At 39.3% G+C, this 22116-nt stretch overlaps 1 protein-coding gene and 1 long non-coding RNA gene across 2 annotated transcripts in view; both read right to left on the bottom strand.

Annotated features, from left to right (window-relative positions):
• Positions 1–22116, bottom strand: part of LOC309660844 — a 398319-nt gene that overhangs the window by 321190 nt on the left and 55013 nt on the right. The window lies entirely within an intron of this gene.
• MEPE (matrix extracellular phosphoglycoprotein) lies at positions 709–13626 on the bottom strand. Its single transcript, XM_082461938.1, has 5 exons — positions 13525–13626; positions 11283–11348; positions 8121–8174; positions 7077–7169; positions 709–2359 (listed from the first exon to the last, which is right to left on the bottom strand). Exons 2-5 carry the CDS (start codon positions 11334–11336, stop codon positions 899–901), a joined length of 1662 nt encoding a protein of 553 aa, XP_082318064.1. The 5' UTR covers positions 11337–11348; positions 13525–13626; the 3' UTR covers positions 709–898.

Here is a 22116-nt window from a genome sequence, read left to right as displayed (position 1 = left end):
TGACCAGGAGACTTAGGGTTAATTTCCAGAATGGTGTCACAAGGCTATTAGCTGGAAAAGCATCTACGCTAAAAGTCAGAAAAAAGAAATAGGGCTGAGATGATTTGGAATCAGCCAATGAGTAATATCTGCCGAAGTAAGTTTTTGTCTTGGTTTTGCATTTGTGCTTCTCCTTCTCAAATTCTCCCTGTTGCCCTCCCTCCACCCCATTCACCTCTTTGTCTAGAAGGAGGTAGAACTGAGAAAAGTGATAACCTGGAGAGTTGCTTCAGGAAATAAAATTTGCTTTACTAGAAGTTATAAATGTGCAACAGAGGAAAGAGCATAGAAGGACATGAAGCAGGATATCTTTATTAGAGCAGACGCAAAAGGAACTACTGGCTTGAGCAGAGTGGGATGTAGGGAGGCTCTCAAGCTTTACCCAGTGGATTAATTTCATAGCACTGCCTTTGCCAGAGGCAGAACTATTCTTGTTGCGTCTGAAATGAAGCACCACAGACAACAGACTTCCTTATAGATCATTTAATTACAGATTATCGTATGAGAGAGATTGTTTTTCACGTCTACAGAGCAAACAACAAAGGAAGGGTTTTGTGACACTCACAACCTATTTTTAAATGATATCTATTCAAATGTTACCTATTCCATGAATCCTTAATGAATTCTTTTTCCTTAAAAAAGCATCATAACTTTGAATAGAATTTCATAAAGCATCATAACTTTGAATAGGATTTCATACTGTGACCATTAAAATAGCAACAGTTCTCCCCAGGAGGATGGGTTTCTTGGCTTATTCAGTTCCTGGCTCTGTCCATCTGATCTGCTATCAGGTAGCTCCCCTTTATACTGTTAAGTCACAGTTGACTAAGTATTCAAATCTTTATCCTGCTGGGACTTTCTAGTCACCATCGCTCTCACTGGAACTGCCACTGTCAGATGATTCACTACTGTCATGCTTTTTAGGGGGGCGAAACCTCCTATTGGAATGGGGCTTTCTGTAACCCCAGGAACCTTTGCTTTGTGACACACCCTTGTTCTGCATAGAATTATGGGGCACATAATAATTTTTCCTGCTGTGTGTTATTATGGTCCCTTCATTATTGGGACCATTATGGGAACCTATTTCATTTTTAATTTCATTATCAAGACCACGAGACGGAATGAACTGGCCCTGACCTTTGCCCTTACTAGGAAATCTTTGTTTTTCGTTTGAGGTTGCTTGATTCCTATTAGAATGTTCTGTGTCTTTTCTACTACTACCTTTGCCATTTTTCGGAATTTCATTAGTACTTTCAGCTCCATCACTACTGCCATCTTTTCTTTTGTCTTCTGTGGGTGCGTGAGGGTAATGAAACTCTATTTTCCCTTGATGAGCATTTTGGCTGCCGCCATCCACTCTGCTTCCTTCTTTTCCAGGGAGTTTCTTAAAATTGGTGCTACCTATAATGTTGTTGCTGCCCTCCACTAGGCTTACATCAGCAGCATTTGCCTTTTGGGCTGTTTCATCCCTGGTCCCAATGGTATTTCCACCATTCCCTTCTTTCTCTGGGATCTCATTATAACCTGGTCCTCTTGCATCAGGATTAATGGTCCCAGCTTCACTCGGGCTCGAAAACTCTGTTTGAATATCTGCACCTTCTCGATCAGGACGAATAGCATCTCCTTTACCAGAAATGTCCTTAAAAGGTGGACCATCTCCACTGAAAGGAGAGATATCATTGTCCTCCTGCCCTTGAAGGTCTGGATAACCACTGCCTTCAAAATCACTGGAGACCTTTTTGACTTTGGGGAGCTGTTTTAGATAGTCCATGTTGTGTTGGGTACGGTGGGTACTTTTGCTTTTTACTGGAATATTCTGGGCTTGCGAATCTCTTTGATGATTCTTCTTAATTTTTGAGGGGGCTTTAGCATAATTGGCACCTGCTGGAACTTTGCTTAAAACATTCCGGGGTTTGTTCTCTTTGATCTCTTCCCTCAAGAGTTCAATCACAGCCCCTGGCTCCATTATGTGGGGCATGTTATTTCTGATGAGAGCTTTGCCAGATTCTTCTTGGTCATGTAGTTTGCTAATAGCATTGTCTCCATCCTCAGTCCCGTGATTCCAGGTCGATTCAGGAGAAATGGACATCTTCAGGTCATTGTGGGCATTTTCTTTGTTACTAATCCTGTAGTCTTTCTTCATTGTCTGTCTATTTTCCAAAAGACTTTGGGATTTAGTGCTTTTGTTATTTTCATTGGTTCCAGGGAGGGACAAGTCTTTCTCTTTTTCTTGGACAATGTTTTCTTTAGGTGCTGGCTCTTGATTTCTTCTCTTGCCAGAATGGGGAAGAGCAATATTGTCTTTGTTTTTTTCTTCCTGCTGAAGTGTAATTTTCAACATAAAGTGGTTATTTTATGTTAAACTTTTAAAATTTAATAATTCTTAGGCAATAATAATAAATTTAAAAACCCCACCAGATACTTAATAAAAAGAGTCTTTTAACTCAGTAGAGATTTGTTGGTAGAGATAATTCTGAATGGCCAAAGCAGGTTTCATGGAAAAAGAAGAATGAGCAAGGCTTGAAGAGTGGGTAAGATTCAAATACATGGAAGGAAAATGGTGAGAATATCTTAAGAGTAAGTGGCATATTCAAATGTTTGGAAACAGGAAACATTTGAAAGATAATATGAATAAAATTATAAGGCTGGAGTAGAGAAATCCTAAAGAGAATAATAAAGAAGAGAATCCAAATAAGAGAAATAAGTTTGGAAATCTAGATTAGGGCCTGATTTTAAAGGAGGAGCTGACTTTAAAAAAGACAGAGTGTAGTCTTCATCTTGTGACTAGTGACACATTGCAAGTGAAATGAAGTTCATCTTTCAAACATGATTTTTCTTGCTCTCATTCTCTCTCTCTCTCTCTCTCCCTCCCCCCCACCCCCATTCTCTCTCTTTGCTTTTGCCCTGGTCTTCAAGGTATAAATCTTTTCCTCTTCGCTTTTTTCTCAACAGAAAATATACAAATAGAAGAATCTAGGTTCTGACATCCAAACAAAATATTTTGCAGCAGGTGTAGGCCACCCTAGCTTTTGTCTGAAAAAGGATTCATTAATTTTATTTTTTTCCCTCTTTTGTCATGTAATATACAGATTTGATAGTCTGGGTCAATAGTTCTCAAATTTAGCATTTCTCGTAACTATTTGGAAGGCTTACTAAAACAAAGACTGTTGGACCCAACGGCCAGAGTTTCTGATTCCGTAGGCTTGGGGTGGGGCTCTGGAATCTGCATTTGTGACAAGTTCCCAGCTGATGCCGGTGCTGCTGGTCTGTGACCACCTTTTGAGAACCACTCTTCTGGATCCTAAGTTTAAGTAATGAGGTCCGGATGAGAAAAGTCCCTGAGAGAATAATGGGATGAAAAAGAGAAAGTGGAGAAGAAGAGTAGAGTGTTTATGCTTGTATCTCAATTTGTCCTTTTTTGCGGGGGAAAGGTCTGTAAAATGCTGCTTCATAGGCTGCACCTTACCAACTCGAGGTACAGCCAAGGTGCAAGAAGCTTGAACAAAGCGGTCAAGAAGAAAGAGGGGCTGAGATTGGTTTTGCCCACACCACTCACTGTTTTTCTGTGGCACAGGCTAGATATGCAAGCATCTGAGAATGGTTAGGAGCTTTCCAGAGGGAGTGAGGTGGCTCTAGAAGGAGCAAAGTAGATGGAGCATATATACTAGGAACAAATGTGAGTCATACGTGAACAAAGAGGGGTCTACATTGTCCGTGAGAGCCCGGAGAGCCTGAATCACCACTGCCCCGAGGCTGTACTGTTTGGTCCTAAGCTACTGTAGCCAGTGACTTCACCTTAGGATACCAGCAGGGCAAGCAGTACACAAGGGGTCGAGTGACATTGTCCCGTCCATGTCCGAGGATCCCATGTCCTCCTCTCCACTGTGGCTTGAGCTGTGTGTGTGCATATGGTATATGGTATATGCTGGATGGCGTAAGCCACCCCCAACTCCCTCACATGCGTGCACGCCATCTTAGGGGGAGAAGGAGAATCTGAGCATTTTTATCCAAAAGGGACTGAAGGGCTTCCTTAAAGAACTCTTTCCATGATTAGATAACCTTAAGTTTAAACAGGTTGAATTTAAATTAATTTCTGCACGCTCCCTACCCTTTTGTTAGCCCACGGGTAGGAGCTCTTGAGCAACAGAACAATTATAGACAGAATAAATACCATACTCTCCCTCCACCTCAGACATGTAGGGTGAGCTGAAATTTACAACACCACTATGTAGACCTTTGAACTGGTGGGTAACATGAGATCAAAATAAGAGCTATTTATTGAGGAACTGGGACATGTAAGAAGTTGGGCTGGGCGCTACATGTTCTAAGCAATAGCTGATGATTTATTGAATGGCAGAGGCAGCAGTCCTGCAGGGGTATGGAGGGTGGGTGTGAGGTGGTGTGACAGAGACCTGGTATTCAATCAGGGTCTGCACAGACTGAGGGTCAGAGCTTTGTAGAACCTGGGACTCCAGGCATAAGAATCTGGTTTTATTTTGCAAGGGATGAAGAGCTAGTGAAAGTGCATGACCAAGAGATTAACAAAATAAAAATCAGAGGTTTAGGAGGAATTGCGGTAAGAAGGGACAGTCAGGAGGGTGCTGGATTGTCCGGGAATGAGGTGTAATCGTTTGGATTAGGATTCTGCCAAAGAAAAACGCCACAAAGAAAAATCGTCTGCTGGTGCCCAAATAGAAGAAGGCTTAATAACTAGAACGTTGACATGCAAAAATGAAGACGAGAGAAAAAGCTAACTTTAATATTAGACGTGTTGATGTCTGTGGGATATAGAACCTAAGCTCAAGAAGCAGCATCCAGTTAGAGACAGAGTTGGGCGTCACAGCCTCCCAGCCCACGTCCTTCCCAGTTTCTATGACCTATGGTCAGCTTGAACATCCTTGAACATTTTATGAGCTAATTGCTTGTTACTTTTCATGTCACATCTTTTCATTTATGGATATTCTAATTTTTTCAAATTTTTTTAAACCTGCAGCTAGTAACTAGTATCCCTTTTTTTCCTGATGCAGCAATCCTTAAAGTTATTTCCTCGTTCATATAAAACCCTTCCAGGGAAGTCGAGGTTTTCTCCATATTCACTGGGTGCTTTCTCTTCTCCAGATTGACACGTGCATGTGGCTCTTATTAGGTCACTATGTTCAGATCCATCCTCAAATAGGAGTACTGTTCTGCTTGGAAGACTGCCTGCTTTTATACATAAATCTTATTAATGTTGGAAGCTGTGGGGAATTGTTGACTCAGCTCACACTTGAACCTCCAGATAAAAATGGTTTACAGAAGTGCCCTCTATTCTTACAAAGCTGGCTCATATGCAGTATACAAAAGTTCCAAAGTGTACTATTTCTAAGATATAATTTGAAATGACTTATTTGGGGGAGTTATCATTATTCACTAATCTTTTATATTGGCAGATATATTCTGAAAATAGATAAGGTTTTCTCATGAGGAAAAGTATAATAGAAAAAAACTTTATAGTGAATTATTTCTGAATAAAAAGTATTTAAACATTTGACCTATTTTAAGACATTACATCTGGGAAATTTTTACACAGACATTTGTATTTTCCTTTGCAACTAAGTTCATTTGCTCACTGCTAATATACACTTTTGAGTTAAACAGGTGCATTATAATAATCCCTTCTTAATTTTTTTCCCCTCCCTGTTCTGAAGTGGGAAGTTTTGTTTTATATTTGGTGCTTTTACTGCTTTTAAAACAGTAACGTGTATACTAATGAATTGTGTACATGTCTTTAAAGACTGAAGAGTTCTTTTATAAATGAAACATGAAACAACTTTTAAATTGTGATGCGTGATGGTCAATCATTTTTGCACTGCTTATGTTAAATGACTTCCTATGGCACTGTTGATTGTATGATGGTTGTACAATCAACACATCAGTTGGCTGAACTGCTGTCCTGTCTCCATGCCTTAGCTCATATTATTCTTTTCATGGAGAACAGTCTCTCCCACACAAATGTTTGCTCAAATCCTACTCATCCTCCAAGGTCCAGTTCAATTATTTCCATTATGTAGCTTTCCCTGAACCCCACACTAGGAACTAATCTTTTGTACTCCAAGCCCTAAAGCATGATTTTTTGGGTACCACTCACATAGCACTTTGCACATTCTGTCTCGGGTTATAATAATTTTTGTAAGCACCTTTTGTTTCTTTTCTAACTCTAAAATCCTGTAGAGAAAGAGTTAAGTTTTCTCAATCATTTAATCTCTCATAATATCTTGCACAATAGGAAGCTCTCAGCATGTTTTTGTTACAACCAATAAGTTTAAAAGGCAGCTAGCCTTAGAGGTGCTAAGTCTTCGAGATGCGTATAAAGAATATTGAGCAGAAGAGAATAACATTCTGAAGGGAAACTACCACTTTCATGGGGAATGAAGCCAGATTTGAAGAAAGTAAATAGTCCTTTTGCTGATGGCATTTTAAACTGTTTCTAGCTCTGTGGCCAGTGAATCTGCAAGAAAGGACTGAGTGAAAAGAATTATTGTTGTATTCCAGTGACAATGCCCTTATTCTTTCTCTTCCAAGCATCCTGACACAGATGGCATCATCTGTGGAATGAATTTAAGGGACACTAAAATGTGCCACTTTTTAGGCCAAAATGATTTCTTTCTAATCCATTCCCCCCTGCCCCATTAGAGCATATGGTAGAATATGTCCAGAAAACCCCCTTACAAAGGATCAAACTTTATTCAGAAGCAATAACATGAAAAACTCAATGGGTGTCCAGTATCCACCAGCACCACATCTGCTGTGGCAGGTCCTGAAGCAGGGCAGGGTTTGGGCCAGGGCATGCGGTAGCCCATCTATGTCAGGAAGACACTGGGACACAGAGTTCCATAGCAGAGACTCTCCAGGAGCCTGGGACCCTGGGAAAAAGATAAAGGCACCAGCCATAGACAGAAACCCCAGAGAAGGCAAAAGTCAACTTTGTCTTCCCTACAGTTTCTCGTAATGTTTGTCCAGAGTTTGGCTCATGATAAAATCACTAGGATTCTGCTTACCTTCACATCAGTTTGATTTTTCCTCCCAGACGAGGTATAAACATACTTAAAAACATAATACCCATGTTTCTCATGGTGGCCCTTGTACATTATCTACAAAAACACAACATTATATTAAGGTGGGTTTATCTCTTACTAAGTTTTCTGCCTCTCTTTCTGATAGTACAAGATATTTTTAACTTGGGTCAAGTCTATTTCTGCATCTAACAAGTGGTAGTACATCTGATAACCACAGGATGGCGTGTGTCAGCCAGCTCCTCAAGAGAGCAGCTTGTTCCTTTCTTTTCTATCTCTAAGTCTGTCTTCCCTGAGGATGACTGTCAAACAGTTCTCTCCCCCAGGGTGTATCAATTTTATTACCAAATTTCACTGGAAATGGAGCACTTGGAAATATTTTCAGGTAGGAGGAGGCGGGGGATGAGGAGAAAGGCAGATTTTACAGTATTCATGCTGATGTCAAATTGGCCAAACTCACAGCATGAACATTCAGGCTCTTAAGCGTGTGGTTTTTGCCTTTGCAATTTTCAGCTGAGATAGAGAACGGAAGATTGTTAGTTTTTAGAACAGAATTTTCTGAGACTGCAAGGAGAAACCGTGGTAGGCAGAAGTAAGTTGCAATTTGGTGACACGAAAAGCTGAAGGTACTTATTTAACTTTCTGGTTGCATATGGAAAACTAACTCCATGTACACAGAATTTCCCCCGTGAAGACTTGTTAACTCGCTTCCCTTTGTTTTCTCCCTCATTTATCTCTCTGTTCTCATGTACACGTGTGGGAAAATATTGTTTGCTAATAACAATATCCCAGAATTTTTACTCATCCCTCTGAAGGAAGAAATCATTGAAGAGAAAGAATTCCCATTCAGAAGGCTTTTCTCTTTTCTATCACACATTGTGTGAATTAAAGTGCCAAAATTATGTTGTATGATTTTCCATTTCCATTCTAGGTACACAAGAATATTTTGACAGTTAAAAATTTCCTCTTATTGACTTTTCTCTTTACAGAGTTGGAAGGGGTGTATTTGAGAAGAATAATTCTGTTTACCCTCTGTTCTTCCACAGAGTCCTGCTTCATTTTCTCAGCCTGTGGTTGCAATGTCTGAAAGGAAATAAGAAATAAAACTTCACTAAACACTTCTTTCTTTCATTTCTTCAAACAGTGAATGTTTCCTTTCTTTTTTCTCTCACTGGGGTGTATTATTCAATGTGGAAAATCATTCTGACTCATAGAAGATGGGCACACGCATCATATTTGTTTCTGTATTGAAGGAGAATGCCGATCTTCCTCCCCCAGAGGGAGACAGTGCCGGCTCCGCTACGGAGCCACGTTCAAGTGCGGGAGAACAGCTGATTTGGGAAGGGTGGCACTCCAGGTGAAAAAGCTTGGATGTCACTGGTATCCACTGAACAAGTTTTCCCTGGCACACTGGGAGTGTTTAGTATCAGTGAACCCAAATCAGAGTTGAGTGATGTGGATTGTATGTGCATTGACTGTATAAGTTCAGTCATTGCTCTTCGAGTTAAGATGACCTGCTGGTCCAGCAAGAGTGAAACCATAGCCCTGCACCTAAGGGGAAGGAAAACACCTGAGGATGGGACTTCATTGTTGCCAGGTACCAGGGCAGCTTTTTCTTTCAGGGAAAGGGAAAATGACATTTGGAAAGGTTGTATTTTATAGAATGTGAGATACAGAATGACACTATAAACCATTAAGCTTTCCATTACTTCCACTATTAAAAATTCAGAATTTTACCTAACATCAAAGCCAAGAAAATTACTTCTTTTCAATTCCACAATAATTTTTCTCCCCTAACTGCATATTTTATAATTCTACCCTTTATTGCCCTCTGCTGATGTCGGTTCTTGTGTGCTCTTGTGCATATAAATTTAGAGCATTGCATCACTCCTCAGAAATATCAAAACAGTTAAAATAGTTCTGGAAATGGGGGTATAGGAAAGAGAAAATATAAAAAACGAGATGGGTAGATATTAAGCAAAAGAAAGAAATGACAGTTTGGGGTATTCGGTATTTTCTTACAGAACACACACACAACATGTATTAAAAACCTACTTGATGGTATGTTTAATATAGTTCACGATAATAAATCATGAACTTACAACTAGGTAACTTATAACAAAGGCTTCATAGTCTAATTGCATATCAATGAATATTAATTGAATTGCATGGCCCAACAGTCATCTTTTATATTCTTGTGCTTAAAATTTTGTTTTTTAAGGAAACAAGAATGTTACCCTTAAATATGTCTTTTTGACATAAAAATTATTTTGAGCTGAAGGCCGTTAAGAAGTAGAACATGTGGAAAAACCTTCCCCTTTTCTGCCTAAAGGCAGGAAGTAAATTCTCCTTTTACTAGAGACAAACTCTTATCAGTCCAGAGATGGCACAGAAGAATCTGCAAACAAATCTTGTTAAACTAACCCTAATCTTCCTAGTTAAGGAAGAGAAGGACTCCCTAGTCCTAGTTGGACTTCCCCTAGCCCCTTTATCTTGTCAACTCTTCACAAATGTATTGTTTCTTTGTCTAAAAGGTACAAAAGCTTCCTGCTCAGGTCACTTCTTTGGGCCCTCATTCTCTTGTGAAGGCTTTCATGTACATGTAAAGCTTTAATACAATTTGTGTGCTCTTCTCCTGTTAATCTGTCTTTGTCAGTTGAATTTTCAAACCCAGTCAGGGACCCAAAGGGGGTTGAGGAAAACCTTCTCCTCCCCTAGAGTTTGAAGTTTGATTATGATTCCAGAACATATGTAAGTGGCTTAGTACGTACTAATTTCTGATACCACCAATCTGTAATTAAGTACTTTAGATAATTACTCAAATAGAATCCATATCTGAAAGAAAACATTGCATTTAGCCATTCATAATTCCAAATTTGTCTCTTGTGTCCTTGCCGAACCTCTTTCGTTTGAAATCTGCCCCCCTCCTTCCCCGCCCGCCACCCCCCACACCCACTTGGCAGCTCTCCTGCCCTTGAACGTGACCCTGAAATGGAGACGGCATTGTTTCCCTCGGGTGAAGAAGACTGGCGTCCTCTCTTGACCGGTGGTCACTGGGCTGGTGTTGACACAGCACATTCACTGGAAGATGGTCGGAGATGCCACTGCAGCTGTTCTTTGGAATGTGGCGCTCAAAACAGGCTTGTCCTCGGCTGGTGGGATGAGCTGGGTCAGCGGGGCCCACGCCATCCTCCTCACGCCTAAGCCCGTGCCTCTGTGGCCCCGATCGAGCAAAGTCAGTTGTGTGCACTGGGCCTGGCAGATGTCTGTTTCAAGCAGCACGTCCCCCAGAGGACTGTTAGAGCACGCGTGCTGAGAGGGGACACGCTTTCCTCAGCTTCTGCTCTCCTCGCTGGTTGGCATAGCTCGTGCTCGTCAGTGCATTTCCCAGTTCGTTGCCCACTCGCTCAGGACCTATGTGTAAGTTCTTCTGACAACAGAATGACCGCTTGCTTCCACGCTTTTCCAACTGAAAAGGTTACTCCGGGGAGTTAGGATGTTTTTCAGACACTATCTAATTAGCAGTGTGACTCCTTTGCAGAAAATATCTGTAGCACTCAGCATTTTCACAAGATAACTTAGTCACAGCCTGAACACTCATCTGGGTGAATCAGAGGCAAGAAAAGACACAAAAGGAAATTGCAGCTGGATTTGGGTTAAGCTGAGGGGGACTTCTTCCCATCTTTAGCCTCGCTGGTGAAGACAAGATCGCTAGCAGGATCTCACAGTGTTGGAGTGTTGCAAGAATTACAGAAAAGGTCTGGTCCCTTCATGTTATCGTGTAGTTAGAAAGTCTAGTTGCTTAGTCATGGAGCGTTCAAGTCAAATTCTCTCAGTTTTTGGTAAAATATTGAGAAATTCTTTTGACAGGTTATAATTCGGGTATATTTACTCACTGGCATTAGCTGATTGAAACACTATGCCTGGCTATTGGTTTTTCTCAAAAATATTTTTACTGGTGTTTCTCCAAAGGCAACACGTAGACATCTTGTAATTCTTCTCACATGTTCGTTGAGGGCTTCCTTGGTGACAGACATTTGTGTCAAGTGTTGGATGCGTCCTCTTTGTGTGGTACTTTCTTGTAACTGAACTAGGTAAGTGCTACTAATTTAAAAAGACATCGCTTAAAAGAAAAATAGATGAAGAGAGCAAGAGATTATAGGATGCATAACTGAATCTGTAAATGCTTACTGGTGCTGCCAGGGTCAGGCTGAAAAGGAGCAGTCCCAAACAGATGATTCGCATCTTTGAGAATCTCTGTAAAAAGACAATAATATTTTACCCTAAAGCATTGCCAGTTATGAACTGCAGCCATAACAATAAATAAATCACAAAAGTCTATACAAACCTCCTTCCCCTTAGCAGTCCATTTCCTCTTGTTTAAAAACAAACTACATATAATTTATATCCAAGTGTAGAAACTTTAATCGGAGCTTTCATATGTCTAATTATTCCAATGTGAACATGAAAATTGTCCAATATTATGAAAACAATGAAGTTGGTTAGAAATGGAGTTCATAGACATTTATTTGCTCTATTGTCAGCCCAAACTTTTCCCTTTTATCTTTAGAGAGAGACCATTTAATTGAATTATTTATATAATTCAGAATAACATTAAGCAAAGAATCAGTAAACTTTAAGGTAGATCAATAGAAATGATGTAATTTGAACAAGAGAGAGAAAAAAGGGTTTTTAAATGACCATTCTTTTCTTTCAGTCCTTTATAAATATATTCTACTTCCTCAGGGACCTGTGTGATGGCAGCAATGGTCAACCCAGAACTCTATCTCTCAGAGAGGAAGTAAAGCAAAATTGTTAAGAAATAGGGTTTGAAAGTTAGATCTCGGTTTGAGTTCTTGGCTCTGTTATTTAATTGCCAAGGGACCCTGGGCAAGTCATTTAAACTCTCTAAACTTTGGTTACCTCATTTGTAAGATCTGAATAATACTTGTATCTGATGAAAAAATTCTTAGTTCTTTACACAGAGCCGGGCACATAGTAAGTGCTCAATAAAGGTTAGCTTTTTTCATTAAAAAAATAAACAGTTAAAAAAAAAGAATAACATTAAGTTAGTATAGGAACTCATTAACAGACTCTAAATGAACCTGCCAGGGTGGCAGGCTCTACTGTGAGGAATGAAATCTTGTTCACCACCGGCCCTGTGCCTGAATATATATCCTCACACTCATTAGCAAGGTATATGAGGTGGAAGCCACCTGTGGGCTGGAGACCAAAACAATTTATGTAATAGTTATATTAATAGCTAACATTATTGAAAACTAAAATGGGCCAAGCACTGTTCTAAAAATTTGACATATATTCAATTAATTGAGCCTCACAGTGACCCTGTGAAGTTAGGTGGCATTACTAGTCCTGTTTTACAGATTAGGAAATAGACACAAAGTCAAGTAACTTGTCCCAGAATTCCCAGGTGTTCAGGGGCAGACCTGGGATTAGCATCCAGCCAATGTAGCTCTAAAGCCAGACTCTACACCACCTTGAATAAGTTTCTACTCTTTTATCTTATTACAGAAAAATCTACATGTAGTTGATGTAAAGCAAATCATAGTATTTTCCTGGGATCCACAAAATGATGTTTAAAACACTAACATTTTCTTATGGATAAAGGTACATGTTTATATGCTAAGAGGATCTAGTGAGTTCATTTAAGTCAAGCAGCCACTAGATTGAAAAAGAAAGTCAACATAATTTTGGATGACTGATCTGTTGGTTTTGATATTAAGTATTTTACTAACTACCACACAGACATATAGCAACCAATATGAGAAGTAAAAATTTACACCACTCTTTGATATTACTTGAGAGAAAAGTACTTTTAATTGGAAAAATAATCTAAATACTGTTGCAATCTTTAACCAGTTCAAGGTAAAAGCTTTTATTTGGAGAAATAAGTATAACTTTTAAATGTATTCTAAAATCTTGGGCTATTCTCTTCTAAATTAATACAATTTTAAGGACCTTAATCCTAGCTATAATTTAGCTTCCAAGCATTTTAGAGGTTAGGACAGTACAAGTCAAGTATCAAATGACAATGCTGATCAGTAGAAATATCAGTACAGATGAGGTTTGAAAGTATAAGTCTGATCATATTATCCTTATTCTGTCTTATAAGCAAAGGTGTAGAGTAAAATTGAAGTCTTTGAGTTATTGTGGAGCTTGATAATGTTGGTAGTCAGATCAGAGGGAAAGTTGCTACCAAACCACCAGTTTTAGTTGATCATTTCTAGAGCTTGGTAACACACTTTCTTTTTCTAAAACAAAGCACTAAATAGTACACAGGTGTGCTCAGTAGAGAACACTTTCAATATGCATTCATTTTCAAAAGCAATCTCCCTACCTGGATGGCATGCATCTTAAAAATGTGAACTATGTTATAAAGTTGTTATCAAGAACATCAAGAAAGCCAAATTACCTGGGGATCTTTGACCTTCAGAATACCTGGTTTCTTCTGCAGAATTAACAGTGTCTGGGCATTCTGCTGAAATTTAAAGTTTGTTAGAGTTCCCAATGGCCAATCAGCACTGGCTCACTTAGCGCTAGAAAACAATTTGTTACCAGTGCCCACAGATAACCATAGGGGGCAAAGTAATTTTAATCTAAAAATGTTTTTGTGGTAGAAAGCTGCTATCAAATGTTCCAGAAAGTGGGATAAACAGAAAATATAAATACCTCAGCTTGGTTTATCATGTTGTCAAATAATTAAAATTGATTTCAGAACTATTAATTAGGACTGGCTGAATAACTCACAAGTTTATAAATAGAAAACGTTTTAGCTATCCTTTTATGTCAAAAGCTTATAATTTCAACTGTGCCTGAATGAACTTCAGCAACATTTAACAAAAGTGCGTTGAGTGCCTATTATGTGACCAGCATTAGGGAAACAGCAGTGAATGCAAGACAGGAAAAAAAAATCCCTGTCTTCGTGGAATTTATAAGCTGTCAGGGAGACAGACAATAAGATGAGTAAGTAAAAAATGTTACGTTAGGTAGCGACAGAGACTAAGTCTAAGAAGAAAAAGTGTTGCAGGAAGGAGACAATAACAAGCATTGAGAGTGGAGACATTGGGTTGAAATTTTATTTTTTTTAATTTTTAATTGTTTAATTTTTATTTTTGGGCTGTGCCACATGGCTTGCGGGATCTTAGTTCCCTGACTAGGGTTTGAACCCGGGCCCTCGGCAATGAGAGCATAGAGTCCTAAGCAGTGGACTGCCAAGGAATTCCCTGGGTTGAAATTTTAGATAATGAGGCCCAGGAGGGCCTTGTTGAGAGAGTGACTTTTGAGTAAAGACCTGTAGGCATCTGACTTTCTAGGGGAAGAATATTCTAGGCAGAAGGAAGAGAAAGAGGAGAACCCCTGGGACAAGAGCCTGCTGGCTTGTTCCAAGACAGAGAAGAGGTCAGGTTGGCTGGATGGACTGCAGGAAGGGAGAAGCAGAAAACGAGGTGAGAAAAGTATTAGATGGCAGATGATGTAGTGCCCCTGGGTCATCGCAAGGCCCTGACTTCACCCTGAGTGAGAAGGAAGCCCTTGGAGGTCTTGGGCAAAGGAGGAACTGAAGGAGGGACTGAGTAGGAAAAGGCAGAGACTGGCGAGGGAGCTCTTGAAGTAATCTGGTCATGAGACAATTAGGACTTGAACCACAAGGGGTGGTGAGAAGTGGTCAGGTTCTGAATATATTTTGACAGTAAAGCCAGTAGGATTGGCTGACAGACCGGATGTGGCTGGGAGAGAAAATCAATAATCAAGGATGGCACCAAGGTTTTTGCCTTGAGCAACTGGAAGAACGAAGTTGCTCTTTAGTATTGTTATGGGGGAAACTGCAGAAGTGGTTTAGGGGGAAATACTGAGAGTTTGGGTTTACATGTGAATGTTATAAAATGGTCAATTTAGGACGTTGACTTTTTCAGTGAAACGAGTAGCACACGCATATTGGAATAAGCCTTTCTAGGGCAGTAGTTGGCCCAGTCTGTCTGCCAAAATCATGATTGCAGTAGTTCAGGAGGTTCCATTCAGTCTAAAATATTATACGACCTGGAGGGGTAATTAGAACTTTATGTGAAACATCAATAAAAGATAATGTAAGAATTGTTTAACGCATACTAAGGGATAAGAACTACCTATAGCTAAACACAACTTTAACAGACTATAAATGATATTTAATGAGATTTAAATGTAAACTCCCAGTTTCTCCTAACTTGCAAAACAGACAAAAACCAAAATAAAACAAAGAAAGCAGCCCTTAGGCAGCTTTAGCTGAGAGAATGGTTTCTTTTCTAGTTCAGGCTGAATCCCTATTTTTGATCCTCTTCTGAGTGTACGTAGCTGGTTCTTAAAACTCTGCCAGGATTAGAATTTTAGCTGTTAGGTTGGGGGCACTGCTGACTCAACAATCATTCAACCATGGGGTTTAGAGTATTTGACATTGTCATTGACAGTGGAGACGTTTAACTGGTAGCTTTGGAGTCAAACAGACCTGAGTTCAAATACTGACTCTACCTCTTGTTTGCTGTGGTCAATTGCTTAAGCAACTAAATTGAACTTCTGTGAGCCTCAATTTCTCCATGTGAGAATGGGAAGCATAATAATAAGCTGAACTTTCATTGAATGATTACTATGATCCAAGTATTACTCTAAGTGTGGTATATTAACTCATTTAATATTTACAAAAACTCTCTATTGTAGCTGTTATTATCACCCTGATTTTAGTGATAAGACATAAAGCAGTTAAGTGACTTGCTTATTAAGGTCATATATCCAGCAAATATAAAAAGCCAGAATTTATAATTAGGCAATCAGGCTCCAAAATGAGGTTTGAAAACCACTGCACTCTACTGTCTCTTAAAGTCTGCATAAACATTAAATCAACAAATGTTCCGAAGTCTAAACTAAATGATAAATACATGATAGCTACCCACCCCACCCATTCTTCCCATCATTATATAATAATCTGGCATTCAGAGGACATCCTTCTGTATCTCTTTTCTGTCCTCTCTTTATTTTCCAACCATGTCTTCTTTTACGACTCAATTGATGAAGGGAAAAAAAATCAATGAAATCGTGAAAGAAATAATAGAGTTGAAGTTTAAGAGCAAACGGTGGGCTATTTCTCTAGACATCACAAATATTAATGACCAGAATTTCAGCAAAATGTAAAGGACTTGGCAGACATAGAAAAAGGCTAACAAGAAAATGGAAGTAAAGGAAAGGAATGGACAAACAACAGTGTTCAGTCAACCGTAAGACTGAACAGAAACATACAGCTATATAAACAGTAGACAGATGTGAATACCACAAGAATCCTCACTTTAATATTCTCTTCAAGCAATGAATTATTCACAGATTTCTATAACACTTAGAAAATCCGCAGCGTTTTAAGGTTTTACGCTCTTCCGTAACTTTATAGTTTATAAGTAACTTTATACTTTTGAATGATCAGGTAGAAATAGGCACCTGGTATGTGCCTCATACATGGTGCAGCTTTAGAAAATGTTAGGGTTTTTTTCATTAATATTATAGTTTCAGATGATTTCTCAAATGTGCTTTTTCTTTGTCTTTCCTTCTTTCCAAAGAAATTTAGTAAGAGATTTCCCCTTTATTTAAGTGATGGGAAAGTGTTTAATTCTATCTAGATGAATCTGTGTTCTATAAGAGAAAATTCATAGAATGTTAAGAGAAAAGTTGACTTAGCTACCAATCCTACCAAGGAGTAAACTGGCAGTAGCTAAATATATATATACTTCCAAAGCTAAAATGAATGCAAAGCTCAAAAAATAAAAATGCAACTTGAGCTTTAAATTTAGAACCTACAATTGACTAAAGCAGGAAGAAAAAAAAGAAAAAAAAAATGGAGCCTATTCTGTCTAAAGGTTTGCTGAGAAGAAACCATGGGGAGAAAAACAGAGAATAATCATTTGCTAAAGTTCTGTGAAGTAGAGGTGTTACTTCTACCCTCTTAAAACGTGCCCCCTGGGTTGAGCTTGAACTTCAAAAACTCAACAGAAGTTTCCTAAATGTTTTTGTGTAATAAACAGTTTTGCCATAACATTTCTTAGGAACCAAAGATAAAGACCAGGGTTCTGTAATAAAGGTAATCTAGCCTCACACTATTTCTATTTAATTGGAAAAGACAACAAAACAAAACAAAATTAAGAAGGACTAGAGAAGAACAGGAAATGGACACGAACTTTCTTCGGGTTCTCGGTTCATGGTTCAAGAATAGACATCTCCACCGAAGATGCACCTAGCCTGAATCTCCTGGGCCAGGCTGACACAAAGAGTTGCTCCTCAAAGAGATTTTCAGATGAAAATAGTCCACGAAACTTGTTTCATCTTGTGCTGGCTTTTTCATTTCTTACCCTTCACTTTATTGAGAACAATCATATAAAATATGAGCTAACTAGGAACCTACACTATCTGTTCCAGCTACTGGGCCCTCATCCAGGAGTAAGGCTTTGTGTTTTTGTTTTGTCTTGTTTTGTTTTTCCATCTATTTCTGGAACCTCCCATCCATCTTCTCTATACTTGTGCTCTAGGTCCAATTGTTTTGATATACATTTTTTAAAACTTAGGATAGTAGGAACTCTTTTTATTTTCTGGGATCTTGGTCCCCAACTTATTCTGAACATTATTAGGTGACACATTTCTCCGTATCATCATAGGCAGTTAGAGATAAATATATACTATGTATATTTCCATAGGTTCTGACTAACTGAAATAATGCTCTATTTTCTAATTTATATCTGCAACAAATACTGAGTTTTCCCTTCTGAATCAGTGGGGGGATCTCCACAGTGTTGTGAATGGAAAAGAAGGGCCCTTGTTGATGTTGTTGAGCATCTCCTCTTTACCATATGGACGCTGAAAGATTTGTCAAGGCTTTAGGCATTTCATAGAAGCATTTATTCCCCATTCATCTCCAGAAGAGAGTATGAAATGCGTGTGCTGGGACTTGCCCTGTTTTTAGCAGAAGAAAATGTTTCTGTTTTAAATATGTTCATTCATGAGGATCAATATTCATCCTGAGTTTAAAAAAGGTCACTTTTTAAAACGTCACTTACAACCAACTTTCTCATCTACCTCCAAATTATGGGGTTTTTTTTTAGTTTTTATTATTTTTTTCCCTTAGTGTTTGGGAATTTCAACAGAAGTACATAAAAATTTCGGCCAGATACGGAACCACAAAGGGTCACGGAGTAACATGAAGCTAGCTGTGTTCATTTCTCTAGGCTATTTGTTTACCCATTCAGCTATTACTGGCAAAGGGAAGACATGTCAATATAATTTGCTTTTATTTTTATTTTAGAAAGATGTCTTACTACACCTTAGAGTGTAATTCAGAGGGTGTAGTTAAAATGTAATTATAATGATACCAGGCTTTTCCTTCAGGACATGGTGACATTGCTGGAAGTAGCTGTAAAGCTTCATTGTGTGACCTCAGGAGGGAAATATCTCTCATTCCCAAATAGTTCTTGCCACTTTGTTTTGCAGGACCAAGTATCCTCGTAAGAGACAGAACATGATGACATATACCAGCTAGTTATTCGTTGTATTGGACACATACTATTTTCTTACCTAATTTCGGCATATCTTGTCTTCTCAGTTTTTAAACTTCGTGTTTATACGTATTGCGTTATCATTTTATTTTAGCTCTTCTCTCATGACTGTCTTAATTCTCACAAATTCTCAGAATTTTTTCTATGCTTGTCTGTTCTTGTTTCAGTTATCTATTGCCATATAACAAACTACCTCTAAACTTAGTGGTTTAAAACACCCATTGATTAATTTCTCTCAAGTGTCTGTGGGGTGACTTGGCTCAGCTGTGCCATCCTCAGATCTCTCATTTGGGACACTCAGATGGGATGGGTGCAGGACTTCTCTGAAGACTTGATTGGGCTGCACATCCAAGATGGTGCTTTGGTGCTTCTTCATATGACCTCTCTCTCCAGCAGAACCAACTGGACTTCCTATATGGTAGCTCAGGACTTAAAATACTCAGTGGGTTAAAAGCTCATTAACTGGATTTGTTGGTCTAATAGTGGAGGTTCCCATGCAAATTACATTCTGTTCTTTCTCAGGAGGCTTCCCTACTCCTGAGACCCTCTAGGGTCTCAAGAGCAGAAAGCAGAAGTAAGCTAAGCCTGGAACTGTTAGAGTCATTGTCATGATATTGGTCAAAGCAGTCAGATTCAAAGGAGTAGGTACATGTTCCACACCTTGGGGAGAAGTGGCAACGTCACATTGCCGAAGACTTGTGGAAGGGGAGATAGTGTCGAAGCTGTCTTTGGAGAATACAGTGTGCCTGAGTCGATCCTGATAGCAATGCAAGTATTGAGAATTCACTGAAAATTCCTCTTAAAATGTTCGGTGTACTTATATTAGTCTGTTTCTCTCCAGAGAGACAGAACCCATAGGTTATACATATAGGAAGAGATTTATTATGAGGAATTGGCTCACATGATTACAGAAGCTGATAGGTCCCATGACATACCATCTGAAAGCTGGAGACCCAGGAAAGACAGTGGTGTAAATCCAATCTGAATCGCAAGGCCTGAGGGCCAGAGGAGTAGCTGGTGTCATTCCCAGTCCAAGGCAGAAGACAGATGTCCCAGTTTAAGCAGCCAAGCAGGAAGCTACCTTTTTGTTCTTTTCAGGCCCTCAATTGATTGGGTGATGCCCACCCACATTGGGGAGGAAAATCTACTTTACTGAGTCCACCTATTCAAATGCTAATCTCATCCAGAAGAATGCTCACAGACACACCCAGAAATAAAGATATTTAATTTGGGCACCCCTTGGCCCAGTCAAGTTGACACATAGAATTAACCTTAGCAGTACTGGATTTGGTGATCACTCATTCTACACGGCCTCAGTGATGGTTTATGTTGTGCTGTTGATTCCGCTTCACTATCCTATAGCTAGAATCGAAATCAAACTTTCCCTCAGCTGGCTAAGGGATTAGACATACCTGGCAATCTCTGTCACAAAATTTCAAAAGATAATTAGGATGATGAAAATATTATCTTCAAATATTATTTATTAGAGATAAATAAGATTCTTGATGTGTTCAGGTCCAGGAAGTGTCAGAAGCATTTTATTAAGCAGCTGCAGAAAGGAGATAACTCACAGATTGCTGTATCAGATATGAGAAAATTTACTGCATTTTTAGTGAGTTCACCGATAGTTTGTTTATAGCCTAAGTGATTAACAACAGCTAAAATTTTAAATTAATCAGTTCTCTATGGTTATGACTTTATAGTCATTTGAAATGGGAATCAGCAAACTATGGCCTGTAGGCCAAATCTGGCTCAACAGCTGTTTTTGCAAATAAAGTTTTATCGGACCACAGCCATGCCCATTTGTTTACATTTTGTCTATGGTGGCTTTTGCTACAATGACAGATTTGAGGAGTTGTGACAGAAACCATATGGCCTGCAAAGCCAAAAATATTTACTTATCTGGTCCTTTACAGAGAAAGTTTGCTGACCCATGACTAAAATAGTGAAAGTTGAATTTGTGCTTTAAAAAGCAATAAGACAAAATTCTGTACACACTGATGGAGGTCTTATCTTCTTGGACCCTGGGAGTTATGAAATACAGGGGGGAAAGCCTCCTGAAAAAGAACAGAATACAACTTGCATGGAACTTTTATTCTTAGAACAACAAACCAAGTTAATGAGTATCTAACCCACTGAGGGCAGAAAATATTTACAAGTATTTGCACTTGGATAAACAAGAGGTCCAAATGATTGCCTCATGATTTCCTTTTAATTAATATTGATCCTTTTTTTAAAGTAAGACTCATATTTCTTGACATTAGACTATCCTTTTCAAAAGAATGTATTTATATTTTTCTGCTTTTCTCACACTTTCATTACTTTTTCTCTTTGTCACTCAGAGGGATTCACTTTGCCTAGAGATGGATTGGGATTTTTTTTTTTTTTTTGGCTGTGCTGGGTCTTAGTTGCAGCACGTGGGATCTTCATTGCAGCGTGTGGGATCTTTTAGTTACGGCATGTAGGCCCTTAGTTGTGGCATGTGGGATCTAGTTCCCTGACCAGGGATCGAACCAGCGTTCCCTGCATTGGGAGCACGGAGTCTTAACCCCTGGACCACCAGGGAAGTCCCGGATTGGGATTTTTTTTAATAAGAGGAATCCAAATGGAAAGAAAGTCAATGTTTTGTTTTTCAGTTCTAAATAGGCTCTTGAAACTCTCAGCAGAAGCAATCATTTTGAAAACCAGAGCTTTAGTTTTGCAAGATGAAAATCTTGTTAAGAGAGGAAAGGGTGATAGGAAATCAGCAGGGTCAGCCATGAAAGAGGCAGGGTATAGAATCTATGTAACAATAATACATTGAAAAGGGGAAGGGGGATATTCAGTGCTCCCTGCGGATTAAACATGGCTCACCCTGGTTGCCAGCTGGGGAGGATATTGATTGAGGCATCATGTTGGAGGAGGTGAGAGGGACTTGAAGTGAGGGGATGGGGCCTAGGGGGACCACAGGGAGAGGGGCAGAGTCATCTCTCAGAAGCAGCTACCCTGTGGCCACGCTAATACCCAAAGACCATCCACCCCTGGGGTGTGGCCTGAGCTGGGAGGCGAATCAGCATCCCATTGCTTGGTGAGGGCCTACATGTCACCATGAAGCATCTCACATAAGTAGCCCTCTCTCATGCTAAGCCCATCTGAACTCCCCATGTGGTCAATGCTCTTTAAATGGTCTAGGACACTCATAAGTCTCCCAAACCTTGGTATTTGGAAGAGACACATGGGGGAGCAGCTCTCTGACAACCTTGCATGGTCTCCTTATAGACCATGTGGGCAAGAACTGACTGCAGTCCAACCCGAGTCTTAGCAAAGTGCCCTGTGGCTGGCCAAATCTAAGATTTGATGATTCTATGATATATTGAGATAGTTTGTGACAATGTCACAAATAAAGAGTAAAGATTACCTATATTGCCGAATAAATAGTATTTATCACACTGTTCCCAAGGCTTCCATCT

Source organism: Balaenoptera physalus, assembly GCF_965194825.1.
Source record: "Balaenoptera physalus genome assembly, chromosome: 5".
Taxonomy (NCBI): Eukaryota; Metazoa; Chordata; class Mammalia; order Artiodactyla; family Balaenopteridae; genus Balaenoptera; species Balaenoptera physalus.
This window is presented reverse-complemented; position numbering and strand designations above follow the sequence as displayed.